This window comes from Anomaloglossus baeobatrachus, chromosome 8 (genome assembly GCF_048569485.1).
Source record: "Anomaloglossus baeobatrachus isolate aAnoBae1 chromosome 8, aAnoBae1.hap1, whole genome shotgun sequence".
Classification (NCBI taxonomy): domain Eukaryota; kingdom Metazoa; phylum Chordata; class Amphibia; order Anura; family Aromobatidae; genus Anomaloglossus; species Anomaloglossus baeobatrachus.
Genome location: NC_134360.1, coordinates 62,931,750 through 62,953,257, shown reverse-complemented (window position 1 = coordinate 62,953,257; position 21,508 = coordinate 62,931,750). Strand labels below are relative to the sequence as shown.

Sequence of the window (21,508 nt, the reverse complement as noted above, 5' to 3'; positions counted from 1 at the left end):
GCCGAAGCCACCGCAGTGCGGTGAGAAGCCTCCAGCATGGCAGACATGGCACAGGATGAAAAAGCTGAAGCTTGGGAAGTTAAGGTAACCATTTCGGGCATAGATTCCCTGGCGAGGGAATGCATCCCCTCTAGAGAAGCAGAGATGGCTTTGAGAGCCCACACTGCTGCAAAAGTCGGGGAGAACGAGGCCCCTGCCGCTTCATATACAGATTGGGCCAGAAGGTCAATCTGGCGGTCAGTGGAATCCTTAAGAGAGGTGCCATCAGCCACCGATACAACGGTCCGGGCTGAGAGTCTAGACACCGGGGGGTCTACCTTTGGGGAATGAGCCCACTCCTTGACCACCTCAGGTGGAAAGGGAAAACGGTCATCAGAACCACGCTTTGGGAAGCGTTTGTCAGGACAGGCCCTGGGCTTGGTCACAGCGGCCTGAAAACTGGAGTGGTTAAAGAACACACTCTTTGCCCTTTTAGGCGAGGTAAACTGGTGCTTTTCTGCCAGAGAGGGTTGTTCCTCTGATACTGGCGGATTGAGATCCAGTACAGAATTAATGGACGCAATCAAATCACTAACATCTGAGTCACTTTCGGACAGATCAATGGGGTACATGGAGTTAGCCTCCGAGCCCCCCATAAAGGCATCCTCCTCGTCCTGCGAGTCAGCTCCTGAATCAGAGCCGCGGGACGAGGAAGGAGAGGGAACCCTGTGTCTCTTCTTAGAAGGACGGGGTCTGGGACCAGATGATGAATCCTCTGTGAGCTCCGGTCCTGAGAGACCCCTAGCAGCAGAGGCACCCTGTGAAGGGGGCTGATGCATATTCAGCAAAGTCCTGGACAGAAGTCCCATGGAGTCGGCAAAAGACTGGGAGATAGACCTAGAAAAGGATTCTACCCAAGCCGGGGGTTCAGCCACAGGAGCAGGAGCAGCCTGAGAGACCACTGGGAGTGAGACTCCAGGCTGAGGCACCGTCAGGTTAGAGCAGGCATCACAATGTGGATAGGTGCTCGATTCAGGCAGTAGGAGCTTACATGCAGTGCATACCGAATACAGCTTTGGAGCCTTGCTCCTCGTGTGAGACATGCTGCTGGAGTGGGGGCTCTGCCAGAGAATGACCCCCAGAGAGTATATACAGAGGTCCACAACCAGAGGTTGTGGCTTACCAGACCGCTGGAGCGGTGTTGTGTGCCCTCCAGATCCCGAAGCCCGGACCCCCAAGCACAGCACCTCAGCAGGGATGCTGCAGACCAGCGCTGCAATGACTGATCGCAGGGGGAACGCTGAGAAAATGGCCGCCGGAGCTAAGAGAGGGGGCGGGACTTGCTTGGGAGCGGGATCTGGAGGGCCATAGAGACCTACAGGGGAGGGGACATACACTGCAGTGAGGAGTGTCCCTCCCCTGTGCAGAACGGCCGCCGGGCGGAGCCGAGCCTGTCCCTCTGCATGAGTGACATGCGAGGGCAGAGAAACCGAAACTAGGCCTCCGGCAAAGCCGGGGCCTAAATTTGAGCGGTGCGGCCGGCGCGCAGGCACCATCGGCGCGGTTCTCAGGCTCCCACAACAATAAAGTACAGGGACCCCCAATATATAAACGCCTCAGGTACTTAGCTTGCTGAGACGCAGGGTTCCAAGTCCCTGGGGATGAGTGCTCCGGTCCAGCAGGATCCTGAAGGGCTGCGGATGGAGACCGGAACCGTGCTGGCTCCCACTTCAAGCCAGAGCCCAGGAGGGATGGTGAAGGAGCGCGGCATGTAAGGCTCCAGCCTTGGAATCAACCTTAACAACACCGCCGACACAGTGGGGTGAGAAGGGACATGCCGGGGGTCCACTTGGACCCGCTTTTCTTCAAACTCTTTCCAAAAATCAAAAATCAGATGAGAATGCATGTGTGGATGTATGCCTCCTGAACACAAAGCGATAAACTGGCTAGATCTGGTTCTCCAGGGGGTGTATAAGCTCAGAGGGAGGAACTACACTTTTAAGTGTAGTACTTTGTGTGTCCTCCGGAGGCAGAAGCTAAACACCCATTGTCTGGGTCTCCCATAGGAACGATAAAGAAAACAAAATCACTAGAGTAGTTGGAAACTAAGCTGACCGCAATCCCCTATCTATCAGACAACACTAGAAGTAGCAGTGGGATGTTCCTAACACACCTAGACACCTCGTCACTGCTGGAGAAACTTACACCTCAAAGATAGAAATGAGGAATCCTAACTTGCCTCGGAGCAGTCTCCAAAGAAATAGCAAGCCCCCAACATGTAAACGACGGTGATGTAAGAAAACACAATACACAGATAGAAAATATAGATTAGCAAAGGTGAGGCCCGACTTACTAGATACAACAGGACAGGAAAGATAACGGATTGCGGCCAGCAAAAAACCCTGCAAAAAATACCAAACTCCTAATAGAAAAAAGATCTGAGACCACACGGTCTCTCCCCCACTATATCAGTTACTCTTGTGCCAGACACTTTAAACAGAACTGCTGATATAATGGGAAGAAACAAAATCACAGAACAAATAATATTCTAAAGTGCAAGCAATCCAAGCATGAACAGGGAGCAAGCTCCCTTTCTTGCTGGAAGAACTGCCCTGCTCACAAAAGCAGAGAGACAGACCCTCACAAACAAGAAACCAAAGCACAGAACAAAATGAAATAAGCAGAAACACCCTTAAGTGCAATTCCAGCAATTAATTACAGAAACTAGTAAACTTATCTGGAGTAGATTCAGGCACAGAATAAATGGGAGAAACTGAAGGGAAAACTCCCAGCCATCTTCAGAAGCAGCAGGAAACAGATATCACCGGCGGCCGCCAGGAAGAAACTGCTCTCCTAAATACACTGGGGCTCATCTGCAATAGGACTTCCTGGATTCCTAATTAATTCCATCACCTGTTTGAGTCACAGTTTCAGACTCAGCTTCATTACCATTCCTGGTCACCAGAGGGAGCTCAACACCAGCACCCAGTCGGATGACATTCACAACAGATATGACCTTGACCATGATATTCATATTGGTGTCTCGCAAAGTAAATCCACATTTACTTACTGGTTTTAAACGCTCATCTACTCGGATTTTCCCCTCAAGGACCTGAGGATCGAAGTCCAGAAGTTTATATTTGACGTTTTTAAGCTTAGAGTCAGTAAGCCAGGTCCTGAAGGAAGAGAAATAAAACTATTTACTAAACCTCTACTCGAAAATCTGATGGTCCTTTGCGCATTGGCCAAAAAAATTAAGGGAATGCCTACTTATCACAGAATTACCCCAAGTCAGTTAGCTTCAAGGATAATATGTCCAGTTCGGAAGCAAAAGTAATTGTGAATCAATTTTATCTGTTTTGGCGCAAATGAAAGTGACAACAGGAGCAGTGGAGAGGAACATCAAGACACCCCCAGGGAATGGTTTCCTAGATGTTGGCCTAAGACCATCACTCTCTCCTTGTTCCTCCTGACTGAATGTTCTTCTCTAGTTTTGCATTTGCTCTTCTCACTACTGGACCCTGAGATGGTGGCTCCAGCCCATTCATCTTACACAGATAGTCCAGCTCCTCCAGGATGGAGTTTCCATACTTTTTATCACAAGGTTTGCATCCCAGTATCAAAAGCAGAGAGAACACACCAGGACATTGGTCTTTACATGAGAGATAGAAGAAGCTGTAGAATGGCATCAACTCAATATCTCCTCCTTTGTGTATGGAATAACAGGAGGAGCACTGCCACAGCCCTACAAAATTACCTCCAGCGGATACGGGTGTGAAAGTTTGCTTAGAAACAATCAGAAACAGACGTCATCAGATGTTATAAGACCTGTGCCCACAGCCCAGTACTGTGCAGCTTTATAGGCATTCACAAAAGAACACCAAAGTGTACAGGTCCACCATTGGTTCCTTGTTTCTTTACAGTACATAGTAGGTTCATACTAGGCACATGTGAAAAACGTGAAAGAGTACGGAGACAAGGTGGTTAGCGTTATGCTATCTGTAATATCATCCAGTATGGCGGTGGATCAGTGATGATCTGGAGTTGAATATCCTTGGTGGGTCACACAAGCCTCCACGACAGCCAACGTACCCTGACTGTTGTTGGGTACAAGGATGAAATCCTCTGAGTAATTTTCAGATCTCATGTTGGTGCAGTGGGTCATTGCTTTCTCCTGGTGTAGGACAATGCCTGGCATCACTTGGCCAGACAATTCCTTAATGACAAGGGGATTGATGCCATATACTGGTCCTCATGTTCCCCAGACCTGAATCCAGGTTTAAAGGTGGATCAGTAATGACCTGGAGAAGAATACCCTTGGTGGGTCACATAAGCCTCCATGACAGGGAACGTACCATTACTGTTGTTGGGTACAAAGATGAAATCCTCAGAGTCATTATCAGATCTTACGTTGGTGCAGTGAGTCCTAGCTTCCTCCTGGTTCAGGATAAAGCCTAGGATCACCTGGCCAGACAATTCCTTGACGACAAGGACATAGAAGCTAATTCCATATATTGGTCCTCATGTTCTCCATTCTCCAGACCTTAATCCAAGTTTGGAGGTGGATCAGTGATGGTCTGGAGAATATCCTTGGTAGGTCACACAAGCCTCCACGACAGCCAACGTAACCTGACTGTTGTTGGGTACAAGCATGAAATCCACAGAGTCATTATCAGATATTATGTTGGTGCAGTGGGTCCTTGCTTCCGCTTGGTGGAGGACAATGCCTGGGATCACCTATCCAGACAGTTCCTTGATGACAAGGGCATTGATGCCATATACTGGTCCTCATGTTCTCCAGACCTCAATCAAGGTAAGAACTACTAGGACATTTTGTATCAATGCATCTCATGCTGCATACGATTATCCAGGAGCTCATTGACGCCCTGATCCAGATGTAGGAGGAGATCCTCCACGACACATTCCACCATCTCATCAATATTATTCCGAGAGTATACCGACACGTGGTGGTCAAACACACACAATACTGAGTGACAATATGGGTTACCCTGATGAAATTCATAAAGAATATTCCACCTGTGACTTCAATTTTTTACCTTAATTTCGGATTTGGAATCCAGCCTCATTGGATGATGATTTTGGTTTCCATTGACCCCTAATACTTCAATTACACAAATTACACCAGTAAAGATTTTCAACTTGAATATTTCATTCACCAAGATCCTTATTTTTTGAGCCGTGCAGTTTTAAAGGGTTTATTTCTAGGATTTAGCTCTTAAAAGATGGCCACAATTTAACAGAAATTCAAAAGGCCCCAACTACCTAACTCCGATCCTGCCAGTGGTGACAATCATACCTGAGATGTTCCTTTGTATCATTCATCGTCACAATGTAGAAGGTGACACTGGACTGTGTGTTACTGGAAATACTATTTATTGCCGCGATGACGCCTCCGAGACGGCTGTCTACAGCAGTAATAACCACAGGGACCTCCACGATATTCTTTTCCTCTGGAGCCTCCGGGAGGAAGTCGATACGCTGAAATCCTACAGGGCTGGCATCTAGGTGAGAAAAAGATCACCAATAAGTAAAATCAGCCAATAAAGAAGAAGATATAGAGGGAAGAACTTCCTATGCCAAATCCAAAAAGTACAGAATACAGTTTTAGTAATCGCAGAAGAAAACAAATTCACTGATGTTCCTAAAAATTCTCTCACCTGAACTTTGCCTCTTCAATATATCGCTCAGGCCCAGCAGATTATGATGGAGGATGAGGAGGAAGATGACCGCCGCCAACACTATGATCACTATATTTACTGGGAGACATGAGTGTAATTCATAATTTGTATCACTCAAATTCAGTAATGACGTCATATGAATAAGAAAAGCAAATTGAGAAAGGTTTATGAAAGAATGGAAATCACTATTAGTTATAATTATGGAGCAAACATCTGAGCTTCCAAATTATACTGGTCCGTGGTATATAAAAAGGTGTTATCCGTGACTGTTTTATATTTTTACAATGGGTCTAAGAACTAACAGGCAGGTAGTTGCTGTTCAGCCTAGGCGCCGATCTCTGCCGGTCACGGGCCGCTCAAGTTGGAGATTTTTCGCCTTCCATCATGTCAATGGGGCAGCTCCTTCTCTTCTGCTCTGTTGATGACGCATGACTGCCTATCTGCAAAGAGCATGCTATCAATCAGCATGTCGTCGGCACTCGCGCGCTGTCAACAGAGCAGGCTGGAACAGGAAGAGTGACTGTCCACGTGAAGAAGCAGAATCGCCGGTAGAAGCGGTCAAGTATCTGCCTGTTAGTTCTTAGGCCCATAATAAAAATAATAAAATAGTCCCGGATAACCCCTTAAACTTTTGACATGAATAAAGAAATATCATCATATAAGCCATAACTAAAAAACAACAAAAAGAGACATGTACATAATTACTTATGGGTGACGAATCATCAAAAACAAAACAAAAAAAACAACAGTATTCACCCTGTTGTGATCGCTGACTGTTCGTAGCCCAAATGACTGGAAGCAGTAGTTGCATAGAGAATATAACTTCATTTTCTCCCTGCAGCTGCACTTTCAATTAGATGGCCACATATGTTTGAAATGGTGTTTACTTGCAAATTAAAACTCTGGTAAATATCAGGGGGGTTTTGCCAACTGGTTCCCTGTATGTGAATCTATCATAGAATGTGTTTCAAAGTGTAAAGACTTTCAAATATGTAAGACCATTGGGGTATTTAGGCTAGGTTCACCACTCTGATATGGAATTCCGTCTTTCTGTTCAGTTATAGTATCTAGGGTCCGTCATGATGTCCATTTTTATCTTAAATTTATGGGGGGGTTTTCGGTATAATGATGCAAACCCAAATAGACCTAGTTATTGCCAATTGGGTTGCCCTGGGTGCTCTTTGATGTGGATTTTCACAGTAAGTGCACCAATCTAATCAGGTTTAAGAGATATATTACATTATCTATGCAGTTTAATACCTTAGTGACAAGCAATAAGACTTAAAACTGACCTGATATATAAGTGAATAGCATCCCCCAATGGGTGAAAATGCAGGAGCTGTCGACTGTACACTATACCTGACACCCTGCTACATCTGTCACAATCGGCGTTGCCACTGAACATGGCTGTGACTACGGCATCTAGATGGTTGACAGAGTGTGGAGTAATCTAGACGGTTAACAGAGTGTGGGGGAATCTAGATGGTTAACAGAGTGTCGGTACTCCTCTTTAATTTCTTAGGCATCCTGAGATCATGATTGTGTGGTCCTGATGCTTGCAATGGCAATTCACTTCAATTTGAGATCCCATAGACTTATATGGGCGATTTTGGTCAGGGACACAGATCAAACACAAAAATTGAATCAACTGCCGGCACTTCCTAACCTGAAGGTCTGAATTGGTACATACTGAGCATATTATAATAGTACTAGCTGTACTACCCGGATTCGCCCGGGTTAATAACTGTTGTTAACAAAATAGAATGTATTAACAAAAATGTATTCTGCTCACAAAAAACACAAAACAAATAGATATAAATGTAATTATTAAAAGGCAAAAACTAAGCTAATAGAAGCATTTCACAACATATATTTCAACACCACAGATATTCCACACAGATTTAACTAAATTGGCCAAGTAATGTGCTCGGTCTGTCTCTTTCCCCGTCTGTCTCTTTCCCCGTCTGTCTCTTTCTAGGTCTGTCTCTTTCCCCGTCTGTCTGTCTGTCTCTTTTTTTGTCTGTCTCTATTTCTCTGTCTCTTTCCCCATCTGTCTCTATAGAGGTCTGTGTCTTTCCCCATCTATCTGTGTCTGTCTCTCTGGCTGTCTCCTCCTTCCGTCTGCCTGTCTCTGTCCCTGTCTGCATGTCTGTCTGTCTCTTTCCAGGTCAGTCTCTGTCTGTCTCTTTCCCTGTCTGTCTCTATCCGTCTCCCCACCGACATCTTATTACCTCACATATAAGCTTCTTATACTATGAATGTCTATTGTTCCTATAGCAACCAATCACAGCTTCTACTAATAACCTGTAGTTCCAGGCTCCATTTACTTTAATGGAGCCATGTTTTTTGGAGACTGTAAACTGTAACTGTAAAGCGTGGGGTTACATTTTCCTGTCAAAACATAGTCTACGACGTTCCCTGGGTCACATGAGGTGTCTGTGCAAAATTTCGTGATTGTAAATGCGACGGTGCGGATACACTTTTTGTGTCACTTTTTCCCCATTATGTAGATAGGGGCAAAATTGATTGATAAATTGGAACGCGCGGGGTTAAAATTTCACGTCACAACATAGCCTATGACGCTCTCGGGGTCCAGACGTGTGAGTGTGCAAAATTTTGTGGCTGTAGCTGCGATGGTGCAGATGCCAATCCCGAACATACATAAACATATCTAATTTATAAAGCTGAATGTGTGTAACAGTGGCACACAAGCAAGAGGGAGAAAAAGGTGAAGGAGGAAAATAGTTGACACAGGAATATGAACATGCAATACTACTCACATAAAAAAACATGAAAAAAAATTAGATACTTAGCACTGAAAATTGCCCATTTTTATTTGCTATGCATCTCATTTTTTTTTTTTTGCTTTTTCTAAGCCGTAATGCATGTTCACTATTGGCATCGTTCAGCTTTTTTTTTCCCCTCTCCCTTGAGTACAAAAACAAAAACGTCTGATTTGTTTGAGGTCCCACAAAAAAAATAAATAAAGCTATTTGTGCACGTAGCGCTTTTATGTGCACAAAAAAAAAGCATGTTTTGGCAGGAAAAAAAAAGCTACTGAAAAAAAATTTGCTTTTTTTCATGCGGTTTTCCATGCTTTGTTATCATGGCAATTGCGGGGGTTCAGTCACTGTACCCCCATGATTGCCGCCGGATCTCCAGCTGATGTTACTGCCGGGATCCGGCTCTCACTACTCAGAGGAGCCCGCACCGCTCCCAGCGGTTTAACCCCCTTAATGCTGCAATGTGATTGCAGCATTCAGGAAGCAGGGAGAGGGATCGCTGTATACTTAGCTCCATGATTCTGCAAGGTATTGTGTTTGTCATGCTTAATATTAATTCAGTCACTCATCTGTATTAGTGTTTTTGGATCCCAGTAACATCTGAGTGCTGGTACAGTGGGGGATAGGTTGTGTGACCTCAGGATTTTTACATATCAGAAGTGCTGAGATTTATTAGGGTTTTTTACGGTTGCAGACAGTGCTCCTTCCTATCCTTTCCTATAAAGATAGTTTGGGCCTCACCTTTGCTGAATCTGTCTTTTCTAGCTTTGTATTGTGTTTTTCTATATCACCGTAGTCTTTACATGTGGGGGGCTATCTATCTTTGGGGACTGCTCCGAGGCAGATTAGCTTTCTTATATCTCTATCTGTGAGAATATTTACTTCTCTGGCTGTGTCGAGACAACTAGGTCATCGCAGGCTCGTCCCACGACTACTTCTAGTTGTGTGACAGGATTCGGTCTGCAATCCTTTAAGGTTCCAGCCACTCTGTTACCATTTGGGATTCCGAATTTTTTGATCCTCCTCGGTCCCTGAAGGTGCAGGGAACCCCGGTGAGGTCACAAGGTGAATAGAGTTCATGAATGCTGGTGGATCACTGGGGTTTCCTACACCTAGGCCTTGCGGTCTTTGCCGCGAGACCTTGCTGGAGGGAACTCCGGTGACGTAGATGCCCTGGATCCAGGGAGAGGTGAACCGAGTAAATGTCGGCAGATCTGCAGGAAACCCTGGTGATCCACCGGAATGAACTAGATTCACCTTGTGACACCACCGGAGTTGCCTGCAGTAGGTCCCGCGGTAAAGATCACGAAATAAGGCTGCAGGGATCCCCAGTGATGTAAAAAAAAAAGCAACCTGGGCATTACACATGCGTTTTTTCCTGCGTATTTCACTGACTCCATTGAAGTCAATTGGGGGAAAAAAAAAAAAGCAGGAAAAAAACGCTAAAATAATTGACATGCTGCTGCTTTTTTTTCCAGCAACAAAATATGCAAGGAAAAAAGAAGCAACGTGTGCACAACAAGTCAGGATCCTCATAGGCTTTGCTGGAATGCTTATTCCTAGCTTTTACTGGTTAAAAAAAAAAAGCAAGGAAAAACGCTAGAAAAAAAACCCCTCTAAATAAAACGCCCTGTAGGCACAAGGACATGTGAATAGCATCATAAACTAATGGGGACGTGTTATATCCGTGAGATACATGTGTAGAACATGTGTATATGTGATGTATATGAAAATGCAATGTCTGAATGAGGCTTTAGGCTGGAATCAGAAGAGATGGGGATAAGGCAGACTCTTCTCTGTTAACCATTTGTATGCTTGGCTCCATATGATACTCAATTGTAGCAAAATGATAACAAATCAATAAACATCTTAATGTGTAATTTAGTATATATATTTTTTTTTTTTTTTTTACCTTTGCGACATGACATTTTAGATTATAATTTTCAGTCCCTTTATGGTGAATTTTCTAACCTGCAATGGAAGAAAACAGGTCAGTATCCTCACAACATTTACCAATTTAGTAAATTCGGCGAGATTTCAGTTACTAGTTATATTCCATAAGAAATAACAGTTCTGGCACTCTGCATTGTGCCGTTCTCCTGAAAACATATGAGTAAATTACCAGCTGTTTGGCACTGTTTACACAATGTTGACTATGTCACACTGCAGAGGATAAACACTATATAGAGAGGAACGGTGAAAGTGGAATAGTGGAAGGTGGAATATTCCAAAAATATTACAGTGTTTGTTCCACCTTTGGTATCTGTTCGATAATTGTGGAAAATCTCATAAAATGTAATAGACTGTGCATCTAAGCCAACCTAAACGTGGTGAGGGCCTTGCTATCAATACAGATACCCAAGCATGGTAGTGCCCGCTAAACACTAGTTACGAGTACTGAGCTCCTGAGCATGGTAGTGCCCACTCATCACTAGATACGAGTACTGAGGACCTGAGCATGGTAGTGCCCGCTAAACACTAGTTACAAGCACCGAGCACCCGAGCATGGTAGTGCCCACTCATCACTAGTTACGAGTACTGAGCTCCTGAGCATGGTAGTGCCCACTCATCACTAGTTACGAGTACCGAGCATGGTAGTGCACTGACGTGGCCATTAACTATAATGGTGCAGTTGGAGTCACCGTGTGCTCTGTCGTGCACCATTTTCGACAATATACGTATACTGGAGGCATACATGACCAGTACTTCCAAGGTTGTGAAGTAGTTAATGTAGGTGAGAGGCCCCCAAGTGTCACGTCAGATCATTCAAAACCATTTTCATCAGCGTGGTCTGCATGCTAGACGACCTGCAAGGTACCTGACCACACCACCAGGCACAGACGTCATCTACGTACCTGACCACACCACCAGGCACAGACATCATCTACGTACCTGACCACACCACCAGGCACAGACATCATCTATGTACTTGACCACACCACCAGGCACAGACATCATCTATGTACCTGACCACACCACCAAGCACAAGCATCATCTATGCTGGACAAGGGACAAGTGGGCCTCAGTGCAGTTCACTGATGAAAGTCAATTCACACTGAGCAGAAATGATGGCCGCTATCAGTGTTGGAGACCTCAAGGAGACTGCTATACATCAGCCACTGTTGTCACCAGACGAGACTTTGGTGGTGGTGGTGGTGTTGAGGATCAAGCTGTAACTAATGCTCAAGGCCACATGACAAGTTATTAAAGGAGTTGTCCGATAAACTCTAAACATTTTTTTAAGCTAATCTGTGCTGTATTGTCATATAAAATCACCCCTACATTATTTTTTTTTTGTTTTCTAACTTTTGTTCCTCTTGAATTCACCCTTTATTCTCTGGAGACACTTTATTTACCTGCAGCTCAACCAAACATGACATTTTCCTGTGCCAAACCTCACAGTCAGAGCTGGCACCGCCCGGCCTCAGTGTCCAGCCCCGCCCTCTGCACACTCATTGGCTGTAAGTATTCTACCCCAGCACTGACCTCTCATCGCTCCAGCAAAGATGGGCACATTAATATATTATATGTGCGGAGGATGTGAGGTGATTGTGCTGCACAGATGAGAAATCACTGCTCTGTATTTCCAATCATTGGTAGTACAGAGCAGTGATCCTGCGTCTCTCATCTCTGACAGCACAATCCCCTCACATCCACCGCATGTAATGTAGTCACATGCCCATCCCTGTCCCCATACTATAGTAATGTGCCCATCCCTGTCCCCATACTATAGTAATGTGCCCATCCCTGTCCCCATACTATAGTAATGTGCCCATCCCTGTCCCCATACTATAGTAATGTGCCCATCCCTGTCCCCATACTATAGTAATGTGCCCATCCCTGTTCCCAAACTATAGTAATGTGCCCATCCCTGTCCCCAAACTATAGTAATGTTCCCTTGAGCTCCTATTCTTGTAGTAATGCTCTGTCTTGTAGAATTGCCCCCTAGTCTGCTATTCTTCACACACAAAAAAAAAAACTAAATCCCTCTCACCTGTCCTCGTTCCCTCGGTGCCCTGTGTCCTGCCTCTTGCGGCCGCAGCCCCCTCCTTGCCGATCGTTGCGGATCTGCTGGGGGCTGTGCAGTCAGCGCTTTATAGTAGAGGACTGATTGCCACGCGCTTTCTAAGCAGCTTCTCCAGTGATCTGCTGCTGGCTTCTGATTGGACAGCGGCTGATCATAGCTGTATACAGAGCTCGCCTCTGCAGAGCACCCGGGAATCTGTCATCTGATATAAAGTGCTGACTGCACAGCCCCCTGCAGAGGCCACGATCAACAAGGAGGGGGCTGCAGCTGACAGCGCTTTATATCAGATGACAGATTCCCGGGCGCTCTGCAGAGCCGAGCTCTGTATACAGCTACTGCAATGATCCGCTCCTGGCCTCTGATTGCCCAGCTATGATCATAGCTGCATACAGTGCTCCCATCTGCGCAGCGCCAGTGAATCAGTCATCTGATATACAGCGCTGACTGCACAGGCAGCGTTCAGCAAGGGGGTTATTAGCCCGCGTGCCACAAGCAGCAACGGGGGCTGCAGGCAGCGAGACCTCTGTACTATGGGATGTGTGGGAGAGTGCAGGGAAGGGGGGCGGGAATGCCACGCACTGTAGCTGCCCAGCAGGAAGGCTACATGATGTCTCCTGTGATGCTCGTCTACAAGGCAAGCATAAGCTCCCTGAGGGGAGAGGGGATGACAGCAGGGCAGGTAGGTAGTTACTATCTACTTACAGTCATATGAAAAAGTTTGGGCACCCCTATTAATGTTAACCTTTTTTCTTTATAACAATTTGGGGTTTTTCAGCAGCTATTTCAGTTTCATATATCTAATAACTGATGGACTGAGTAATATTTCTGGATTGAAATGAGGTTTATTGTACTAACAGAAAATGTGCAATCCACATTTAAACATAATTTGACTGGTGCAAAAGTATGGGCACCTCAACATAAAAGTGACATTAATATTTTGTAGATCCTCCTTTTGCAAAAATCACAGCCTCTAGTCGCTTCCTCTAGCTTTTAATGAGTTCCTGGATGAAGGTATATTTGACCATTCCTGTTTACAAAACCATTCCGGTTCAGTTAATTTTGATGGTCGCCGAGCATGGACGGCACGCTTCAAATCATCCCACAGATTTTCAATGATATTCAGGTCTGGGGACTGGGATGGCCATTCCAGAAGATTGTAATTGTTCCTCTGCATGAATGCCTGAGTAGATTTGGAGCGGTGTTTTGGATCATTGTCTTGCTGAAATATCCATCCCCTGCGTAACTTCAACTTCGTCACTTATTCTTGCACATTATTGTCAAGAATCTGCTGATACTGAGTTGAATCCATGCGACCCTCAACTTTAACAAGATTCCCGGTGCCGGCATTGGCCACACAGCCCCAAAGCATGATGCCTCCACCAAATTTTACTGTGGGTAGCAAGTGCTTTTCTTGGAATGCCGTGTTTTTTTTGCCTCCATGCATAACGCCTTTTTGTATGACCAAACAACTCAATCTTTGTTTCATCAGTCTACAGGACCTTCTTCCAAAATGTAACTGGCTTGTCCAAATGTGCTTTTGCATACCTCAGGCGGCTCTGTTTGTGGCGTGCTTGCAGAAACGGCTTCTTTCGCATCACTCTCCCATACAGCTTCTCCTTGTGCAACGTGCGCTGTATTGTTGACCAATGCACATTGACACCATCTGCAGCAAGATGAAGCTGCAGGTCTTTGGAGGTGGTCTGTGGATTGTCCTTGACTGTTCTCACCATTCTTCTTCTCTGCCTTTCTGATATTTTTCTTGGCTTGACACTTCTGGGCTTAACAAGAACTGTACCTGTGTTCTTCCATTTCCTTACTATGTTCCTCACAGTGGAAACTGACAGTTTAAATCTCTGAGACAACTTTTTGTACCTTCCCCTGAACAACTATGTTGAATAATCTTTGTTTTCAGATCATTTAAGAGTTTTTTTTGAGGAGCCCATGATGCCACTCTTCATAGGAGATTCAAATAGGAGAACAACTTGCAAGTGGCCACCTTAACCCCTTAACGACCCATGACGTACTAGGTACGTCATGGATCGTGTGCCGGTAAGCCCCGCCCCCTGCCGCCGGCAGGCGGCGGCGAGATGCGCACATATCGGCTGTTATCAACAGCTGATATGTGTGCCTGCTAGCCGCGGGTGGCATCGCTTCCACCCGCGGCCATTAACCCCTTACATTTCGCTGCCAAAGTCTTGGCAGCGATATGTATATGGGCGCCGCCATGACAGTGACTTACCCCGCCCCCACCGGAAGTCACGTGACATGATCACTTGACTTTCGGTGGTTGCCATGGTAGCACAGGGTCATGTGATGACGCCTGTAGCTAACATGAGTCACTTCCTCTCAATGCCGGAATACAGCCGGCATTGAAAGTGAAGCAGCAAATCTGCAGTTCTCAGCTCTGTAGCTGAGATCTGCAGATAGTGCAGAGCGATCGGATTGCTGATCGCAATAGCCCCCTAGGGGGACTAGTAAAATAAAAAAAAAAAAAAAGTAAAAAAAAAGTTTTAAAAAATTAAAAAAAAATTAAAAAACCTAAAAGTTCAAATCACCCCCTTTCACCCCATTGAAAATTAAAGGGTTAAAAAAAATAAAAAATACACACATATTTGGTATCGCCACGTTCAGAAATGCCCGATCTATAAAAATATAAAATCAATGAATCTGATCAGTAAACGGCGTAGCAGCAAAAAAATTCCAAACGCCAAAATTACGTTTTTTTGGACGCCGCAAATTTTGCGCAAAATGCGCAAAAAATAAGCCATCACTGAGCCTCACATCCTGAAAAATGAGAACGCTACAGGTTTTGGAAAATGGCGCAAAACGTGCGCCACGTTTTTTGGACAAGCTTGTGAATTTTTTTTAACCCCTTAGATACAAGTAAACCTATACATGTTTGGTGTCTACAAACTCGCACCGACCTGAGGCATCATACCCACACATCAGTTTTACCATATAGTGAACACGGTGAATAAAATATCCCAAAAACTATTGTACAATCCCATTTTTTTGGAATTTTTCCGCACTTGGAATTTTTTTGCCGTTTTCCAGTACACTATATGGTAAAACTTATGGTTTCATTTAAAAGTACAACTCGTCCCGCAAAAAACAAGCCCTCATATGGCAAGATTGATGGAAAAATAAAAAAGTTACGCCTCTCGGAAGAAGGGGAGCAAAAAACAAAAACGCAAAAACGGAACGTGCCCGGGGGCTGAAGGGGTTAAATACCTTTTCTCATGATTGAATACACCTGCCTATGAAGCTCAAAGCTCAATGAGGTTACAAAACCAATTTAGTGCTTTAGTAAGTCAGTAAAAAAGAGAATTTTGTTACTTACCGTAAATTCTTTTTCTTATAGTTCCGTCATGGGAGACCCAGACCATGGGTGTATAGCTACTGCCTCCGGAGGACACACAAAGTTACTACACTCAAAACGTGTAGCTCCTCCCTCCTAGCATATACACCCCCTGCTAGCCAGACCTAGCCAGTTTAGTGCAAAAGCTGAAGGAGGACATCCACCCACAAGAAGAGAGAGGAAAATCCGGAAGAACCGGGATCTCTGTCTACAACAATAACAGCCGGTGAAGACACACGGAACAAGAAACCTGCCAACAGGCAATAGGGAGGGTGCTGGGTCTCCCATGACGGAACTATAAGAAAAAGAATTTACGGTAAGTAACAAAATTCTCTTTTTCTTTATCGTTCCTATGGGAGACCCAGACCATGGGACGTCCTAAAGCAGTCCATGGGTGGGAATAAACAGACAACTGAGAAGCAGGAAAACCCAACTTCACAAATGGGCGACAGACGCCTGAAAGATGCGTCAGCCCAAGCCCGCGTCTGCCAAAGCAAGAGCATGCCTTGGATAGAGCTTCGAAAAAGTACGCAGACTAATTCGAGCTGCAGTCTGACAGACCTACTGAGCCGTAGCCTGGTGCCTGAAAGCCCAAAAGGCACGGACCGGTCTGATCAAATGTGCTCTGATCCCCGGCGGGGAAGGCACTTGAGTACCTTGTAGGCCTCGGAAATGGCCGACCTAAGCCAACGAACCAGGGTCGGCTTAGATACCGAGACCGCTACGTTGACTAGCAGTCAGTACCAGAGAGAGAGGTGCACCGCCTAATAACGGCGGTGCGAGACACATAGATCCGGGGCGCCCGCACCAGATCCAGGAGATGCCACGCTTCCTCAAAGCGATGAACAGGAGCCGGACAAAAGGAAGGCAGGAAAATTGCCCCGGATAAGGTGGAAGCAGTAACCACCTTAGGGAAAAAAATCCGGAGTCGGACGGAGACCACCTTGTCTTGATGCAAAAGACCAAAGAAGGGGGTGACTCAGAGAGTGCAGGCAGAACTCCCTGGCGGGAAATTATAGCCACTAGAAAGACTACTTTCTGTGAAAGATGAAACAAAGAAACCTCCCTAAGAGGCGCAAAGGGGGGTTTCCGGGAACCGGGAGGACCGGATGAAGGTCCCAGGGTTCCATAGGCCGCCGGAAAGGCGGAATGATGTGAGACGCGCCCTTAAAGGAGCGCACCGGAGCCAGCCGGACGATACGCCGCTGGCACATACTGACAGAGCCGAGACCTGTCCGTTATTGAGGGATAGTCCTAGCTGTAGACCGGACTGTGGAAGGGACAGGAGGGTCGGCAAGGCTAAAAAGGTCCAAGGACACCTTGGAGCTCGAGTCATAGCGGAGATGACTTCAGGAAGGATACCAGAAGTCGCTAAGATCCAGGACTCAATAGCTACGCCGTCAATCTGAGAATGCAGAATTCTGACGGAAAAAAACGGACCTTTGAGAAAAGGTCTGGACGGTTCGGAAGATGCCATGGCAACCCAACGGACAGAAGGAGCAGGTCAGGATACCAAGCCTGCCTGGGGCAGTCTGGAGTAAGAGAATGACCCGACGTCCCCTTTTTTTTTTTTTTTTTACTGATCTTGCGCAGGCCTCTGGGCAAGAGGTAGAGGCGAAGCTGGATCAAACATGAACCAGTGTGTCTACTGCAAAACCTGAGGATTGTGGACCACGGTTGGACAGCTGAAATAGTCTGCCTCGCAGTTTGACATCTAGGATGTGGGCTGCGGATACGGTGGACTAGGAGTCCCTTGTCCACTGAAGAATGTTGAGGCGCCAAGATTGCCAGGCGGCTGAGTGTCCCGCCCTGGAAGTTGACGTAGGAAAACGCTGTCACGTTATCCGACTGAACTCGAATGTGCCTAGCCGCCAACAGATGGTGAAGGCTTAGAGAGCTAGAATACAGCTCTGATTTCCAGCCCATTGATCTAGAGGGCTGATTCGGACAGAGTCCAAGCGCCCTGCGCTCCGCGGTGGAGATATACTGCTCCCAAGGCGGAAAGACCAGCACCCTGGTGAGGATCACCCGGGACGGGGCCAGGAAGGAGCGTCCCTGAGACAGAGTGGCCGAAACCATCACTGCAAACAAGCCCCCGGTCAGTGGCAAAGCCACCACACCGTGGAAGGAGGGAGTTCGCGTGTACAGCGGAAAACATCCAGTCTCAGAGGACGCAGGCGGGCAAGGAAGCGCTTCCATTGACGCCACCGTCTGACCAGCACCTGTATTTGGTGTCTGATAGAACGACGTCGACCGCCAGCGGAGGGACTACTGATCGACTAAGAGCGGCTTCACAAGAGCCGACAGAGTCTCGAATTGCGTCCCTGAGAACCTCTGGTTCGAAGTCAGAGTGGACTTGAACAGAATGACAAGCCACCCGAATAGGTTAGAGTGGCGAGAGTAAGCGAAGTACTCTGCTAAGAGTCTGCACTGGATGAAGCCCTGAGAAGAAGGCCGTCCAGGGCAAACGATCACTGCCAAACCTTAGGGGTGCAGGACCCTAATCACAGCAGCCCCATGAGAATACTCGATGGGCCGTGGCTAACCGCAAGGGAAGAGCCACGAATTGGACCACTCTGATGGCAAAACGTAGTCAACGCTGGTGTGAACCTGCGATTGACCCCTGCAGAAAGGCATCTGTGATGCCGATGGCTGCTAGGGAATCTCCTTGGGTTCTTGATTGGTCCGGTGGAAAAAAACACACGGAACAAGACTGAGACTCCATGTGAAAACGCCACACCTGACCATGCTTGAAAAGCTAAAGATCCAGGCCGGAAGGCACCGCCCTGTTCGGGGACTGGAAATAGATTTAAACAAAAATCTCAGAACCGTTCCCAGTCGGGAACCGGTACAATTACTCCATTGGCCTGCAAGAAATGCACGGCCTGTGAGAAGCCTTGGAGCCGGGAGGAGGTGACAGAAAAAATCTGTTTGGCGGGTGGACAGAATTCCATCCTGTAGCCATGGGAGATATAAACCCACCCCCACTGAACGGAGACGTGTTAGAACCATACGTTGCCAAGTGGAGAGAGCCTGCCACCGACCAGGAGGAGGTTGGCGGCTAGATAGCTCGGAGGAAGCTGACTAAGTGGCAGCATCTCCTGCAGTCTTCTAAAGACGCAGCTTCAAGCCAATTGGTTCTATGAACCTAGGCCGAGCTAGAGGACGATCAGATGGAGGAACGGAAACCACCGAAACCTCAACTGATTCCTGCCCTGGACAGGTTCCCTGGTTTAGGTTTGTGGCAAGGAAGAACTCTCCTCGCCGAGAGCTTCCTGAATTTCATCTAGTTGGTTCCGAAGAGACTGGTCCCACCAAGGGGAACCCAGTAAGGACCCTCTATAGAGGCCTCTGCCTTCCATTTCCAAAGCCACAGGAGCCTGCGGATAGCGAGGAAAGTAGCCAAGACCACCGCCGTGCGGTGTCCAGCATGGCAGACTTGGCAGAGGATGAAAAGACTGAAGTCTGGAAGTTCAGGCAACCGTCTTGGGCATAGAGTCCCTGTGAGGGAATGCATCTCCTCTGAGGAGCCATCAGCCACTGACATAACGGTCCGGGCTGAGCCACCTGAGGTGAATGAGCCCACCTCTTGACCACCATTTGTGGACAGGGGAAACACAGTCCTCAGAATCACGCTTCATGGGAAGCGACTGTCAGAGCGGACCCTGGGCTGGTCACAGGGGCCTGAAAACTGGAGTGGTTTAAGGAACACACGTTGTGTTCACCTAGATAAGGTAACTCCGGCGGATTGAGGTACAGTACAAAATTAATGTACCGTGGGATCCTTATAGAGGTGCCGTCAGCCACTGATACAACTATCCGGGCTGAAAGTCTAGACACCGGAGTAGCCACCCTTGGCGAATGAGTACACTCCTTGACCACCTCTGATGGAAGGGGGAGACAGGCAGCAGAACCCCGCTGTGGGATCTGCAGGACAGGCTGCGGGCTTGGACGCAGCGGCCTGAAAACTGGAGTGGTTAAGGAACACACTCCTTAAAGGTATACTGATGCCTTTTGCCAGCGGGGAATACTCCCCTGATACAGGCGGATGGAGGTCCAATACAAGTATAATGGACGCAATCCAATCATTCGCATCCGCGTCACCTACGGACGGATCAAAGTACCTAAGGCAGCGTCCGAGCCCCTGATAGAGACATCCTCCTCGTCCAGAGAGTCAGCTCGTATCGGAGCTGCGGGACGGGGAGGACAGGGGACCCTGCGTCTCCCTGTCAGGAGGACGGGGTCTGTGAGCTTTGCTGAGCAAGCAGAGAACGCCCTGAGAAGGGGGCTGCATGCTCAGCAGATGCCGGGACAGCCGACCCCTGGAAAAAAGATTCCCCCAGGGGTCAGCCACCGAACCCGGAGCAGCTGGAGGGACCATGAATGAGCCTCCAAGCTGAGGGGCCACAGTGGTTATGAGCTCGCCGTACGAGCCCACCAGCAGTGGATAATAAAAAACAGCCTGCAGCCTCGCTCTGTGAGACCTGCTGCAGAGGTGGGGTTCAGCCTGGGGCGACTCCAGGCTGAGGCACCACCACATAAGAACCATTACAGTATGGGCCGGTTCAGGCAATATAAGCTTACATGCAGAGCATGTAGTGTACAGCCTTGGAGCTTTGCTCCTAGTGAGACATGCTGCTGAGGAGGAGGTTCTAAAATAAAGAATTAACTCCTTCAGAATGCCCTGATAGTGTATAAAAAGTGCACAACCAGAGGTTGTGACTTATCAGGCCGCTATTGTGAGTGCCCCCCCAGGTTCCAAGCCTGGACCCCCAGCCAGATATCCACTCCCTCTGCACTGCAGAGCAGCCAGCGCCGATCAGCGTACTAAGAACGCTGAGAAAATGGCGCTAGAGTGAGGGGGGAGGGCGGGGGTTAACCTAGGAGCGGGAATCGGAGGGCTAAGAAGATGTACAGGGGAGGGAATCATCTCCCAACAAGGAGTGTCCTCCCCTGTGCAGAGCGGCGGTTGGGCGGCGCTGCAGCGTCCCACTGCATGACTGACATGCAGGGGAACGAAACGAAAACTAGGCCGCGGCTGAAGCCGGGGCCTAGAGTTATGCATGCGGCCGAAAATCAGGCATCATCGGCGCGGTACACAGTAAAAACCGTGGAACCGGCCGGAAACACAGTAAAAGCAGCATTATCAAAGTCAATCACTGTCCCCCCAATAAAGTGCCCCACATTGCAGAAGGACCCTCTGAATAACGTCTCTATACTTAGCTTTGAGACGCAGGGTCCAGTCCCTGGTGGGGTGGGGGTCCAGTGCTCCGTCCAGCAGGGTCCTGCCAAAGGGCTGCGGATGGAGGCCGGTCTCCTGCAAGGCAGTGAGAACCGTGTTGGCTCTAACTTCAAGCCAGAGCCCCTAAGGGATGGTGAAGGAGCGCGGCATGAAGGGCTCTTGCCCTGAATCAACCTTAACAGCACCGCCGCCAGGGGGGTGTGAAGGGACATGCCGGGGGTCCAGTGGACCCGCTTTTCTTCCAAATCTGTAGAAAAAATGAAAAATCAAAAAAGGATGCATGTGTGTGTGTGATCCTCCTGACACAAAGCATGAAACTGGCTAGGTCTGGCTAGCAGGGGGTGTATATGCTAGGAGGGAGGAGCTACACGTTTTGAGTGTAGTAACTTTGTGTGTCCTCCGGAGGCAGTAGCTATACAC

The 21,508-nt window shown here is 47.4% G+C and overlaps 1 protein-coding gene across 1 annotated transcript in view; it reads right to left on the bottom strand.

The window, feature by feature from the left end:
- GLT8D1 (glycosyltransferase 8 domain containing 1) overlaps positions 1–21,508 on the bottom strand; it is a 59,226-nt gene that overhangs the window by 31,677 nt on the left and 6,041 nt on the right. Inside the window, exons 2-5 of the mRNA XM_075321735.1 lie at positions 10,374–10,432; positions 5,658–5,756; positions 5,297–5,501; positions 3,050–3,155 (exon numbers count right to left, since the gene is read on the bottom strand). Coding sequence (XP_075177850.1) covers positions 3,050–3,155; positions 5,297–5,501; positions 5,658–5,756; positions 10,374–10,389 — 426 coding nt within the window. The 5' untranslated portion in view covers positions 10,390–10,432. The remainder of the gene's footprint in view (positions 1–3,049; positions 3,156–5,296; positions 5,502–5,657; positions 5,757–10,373; positions 10,433–21,508) is intronic.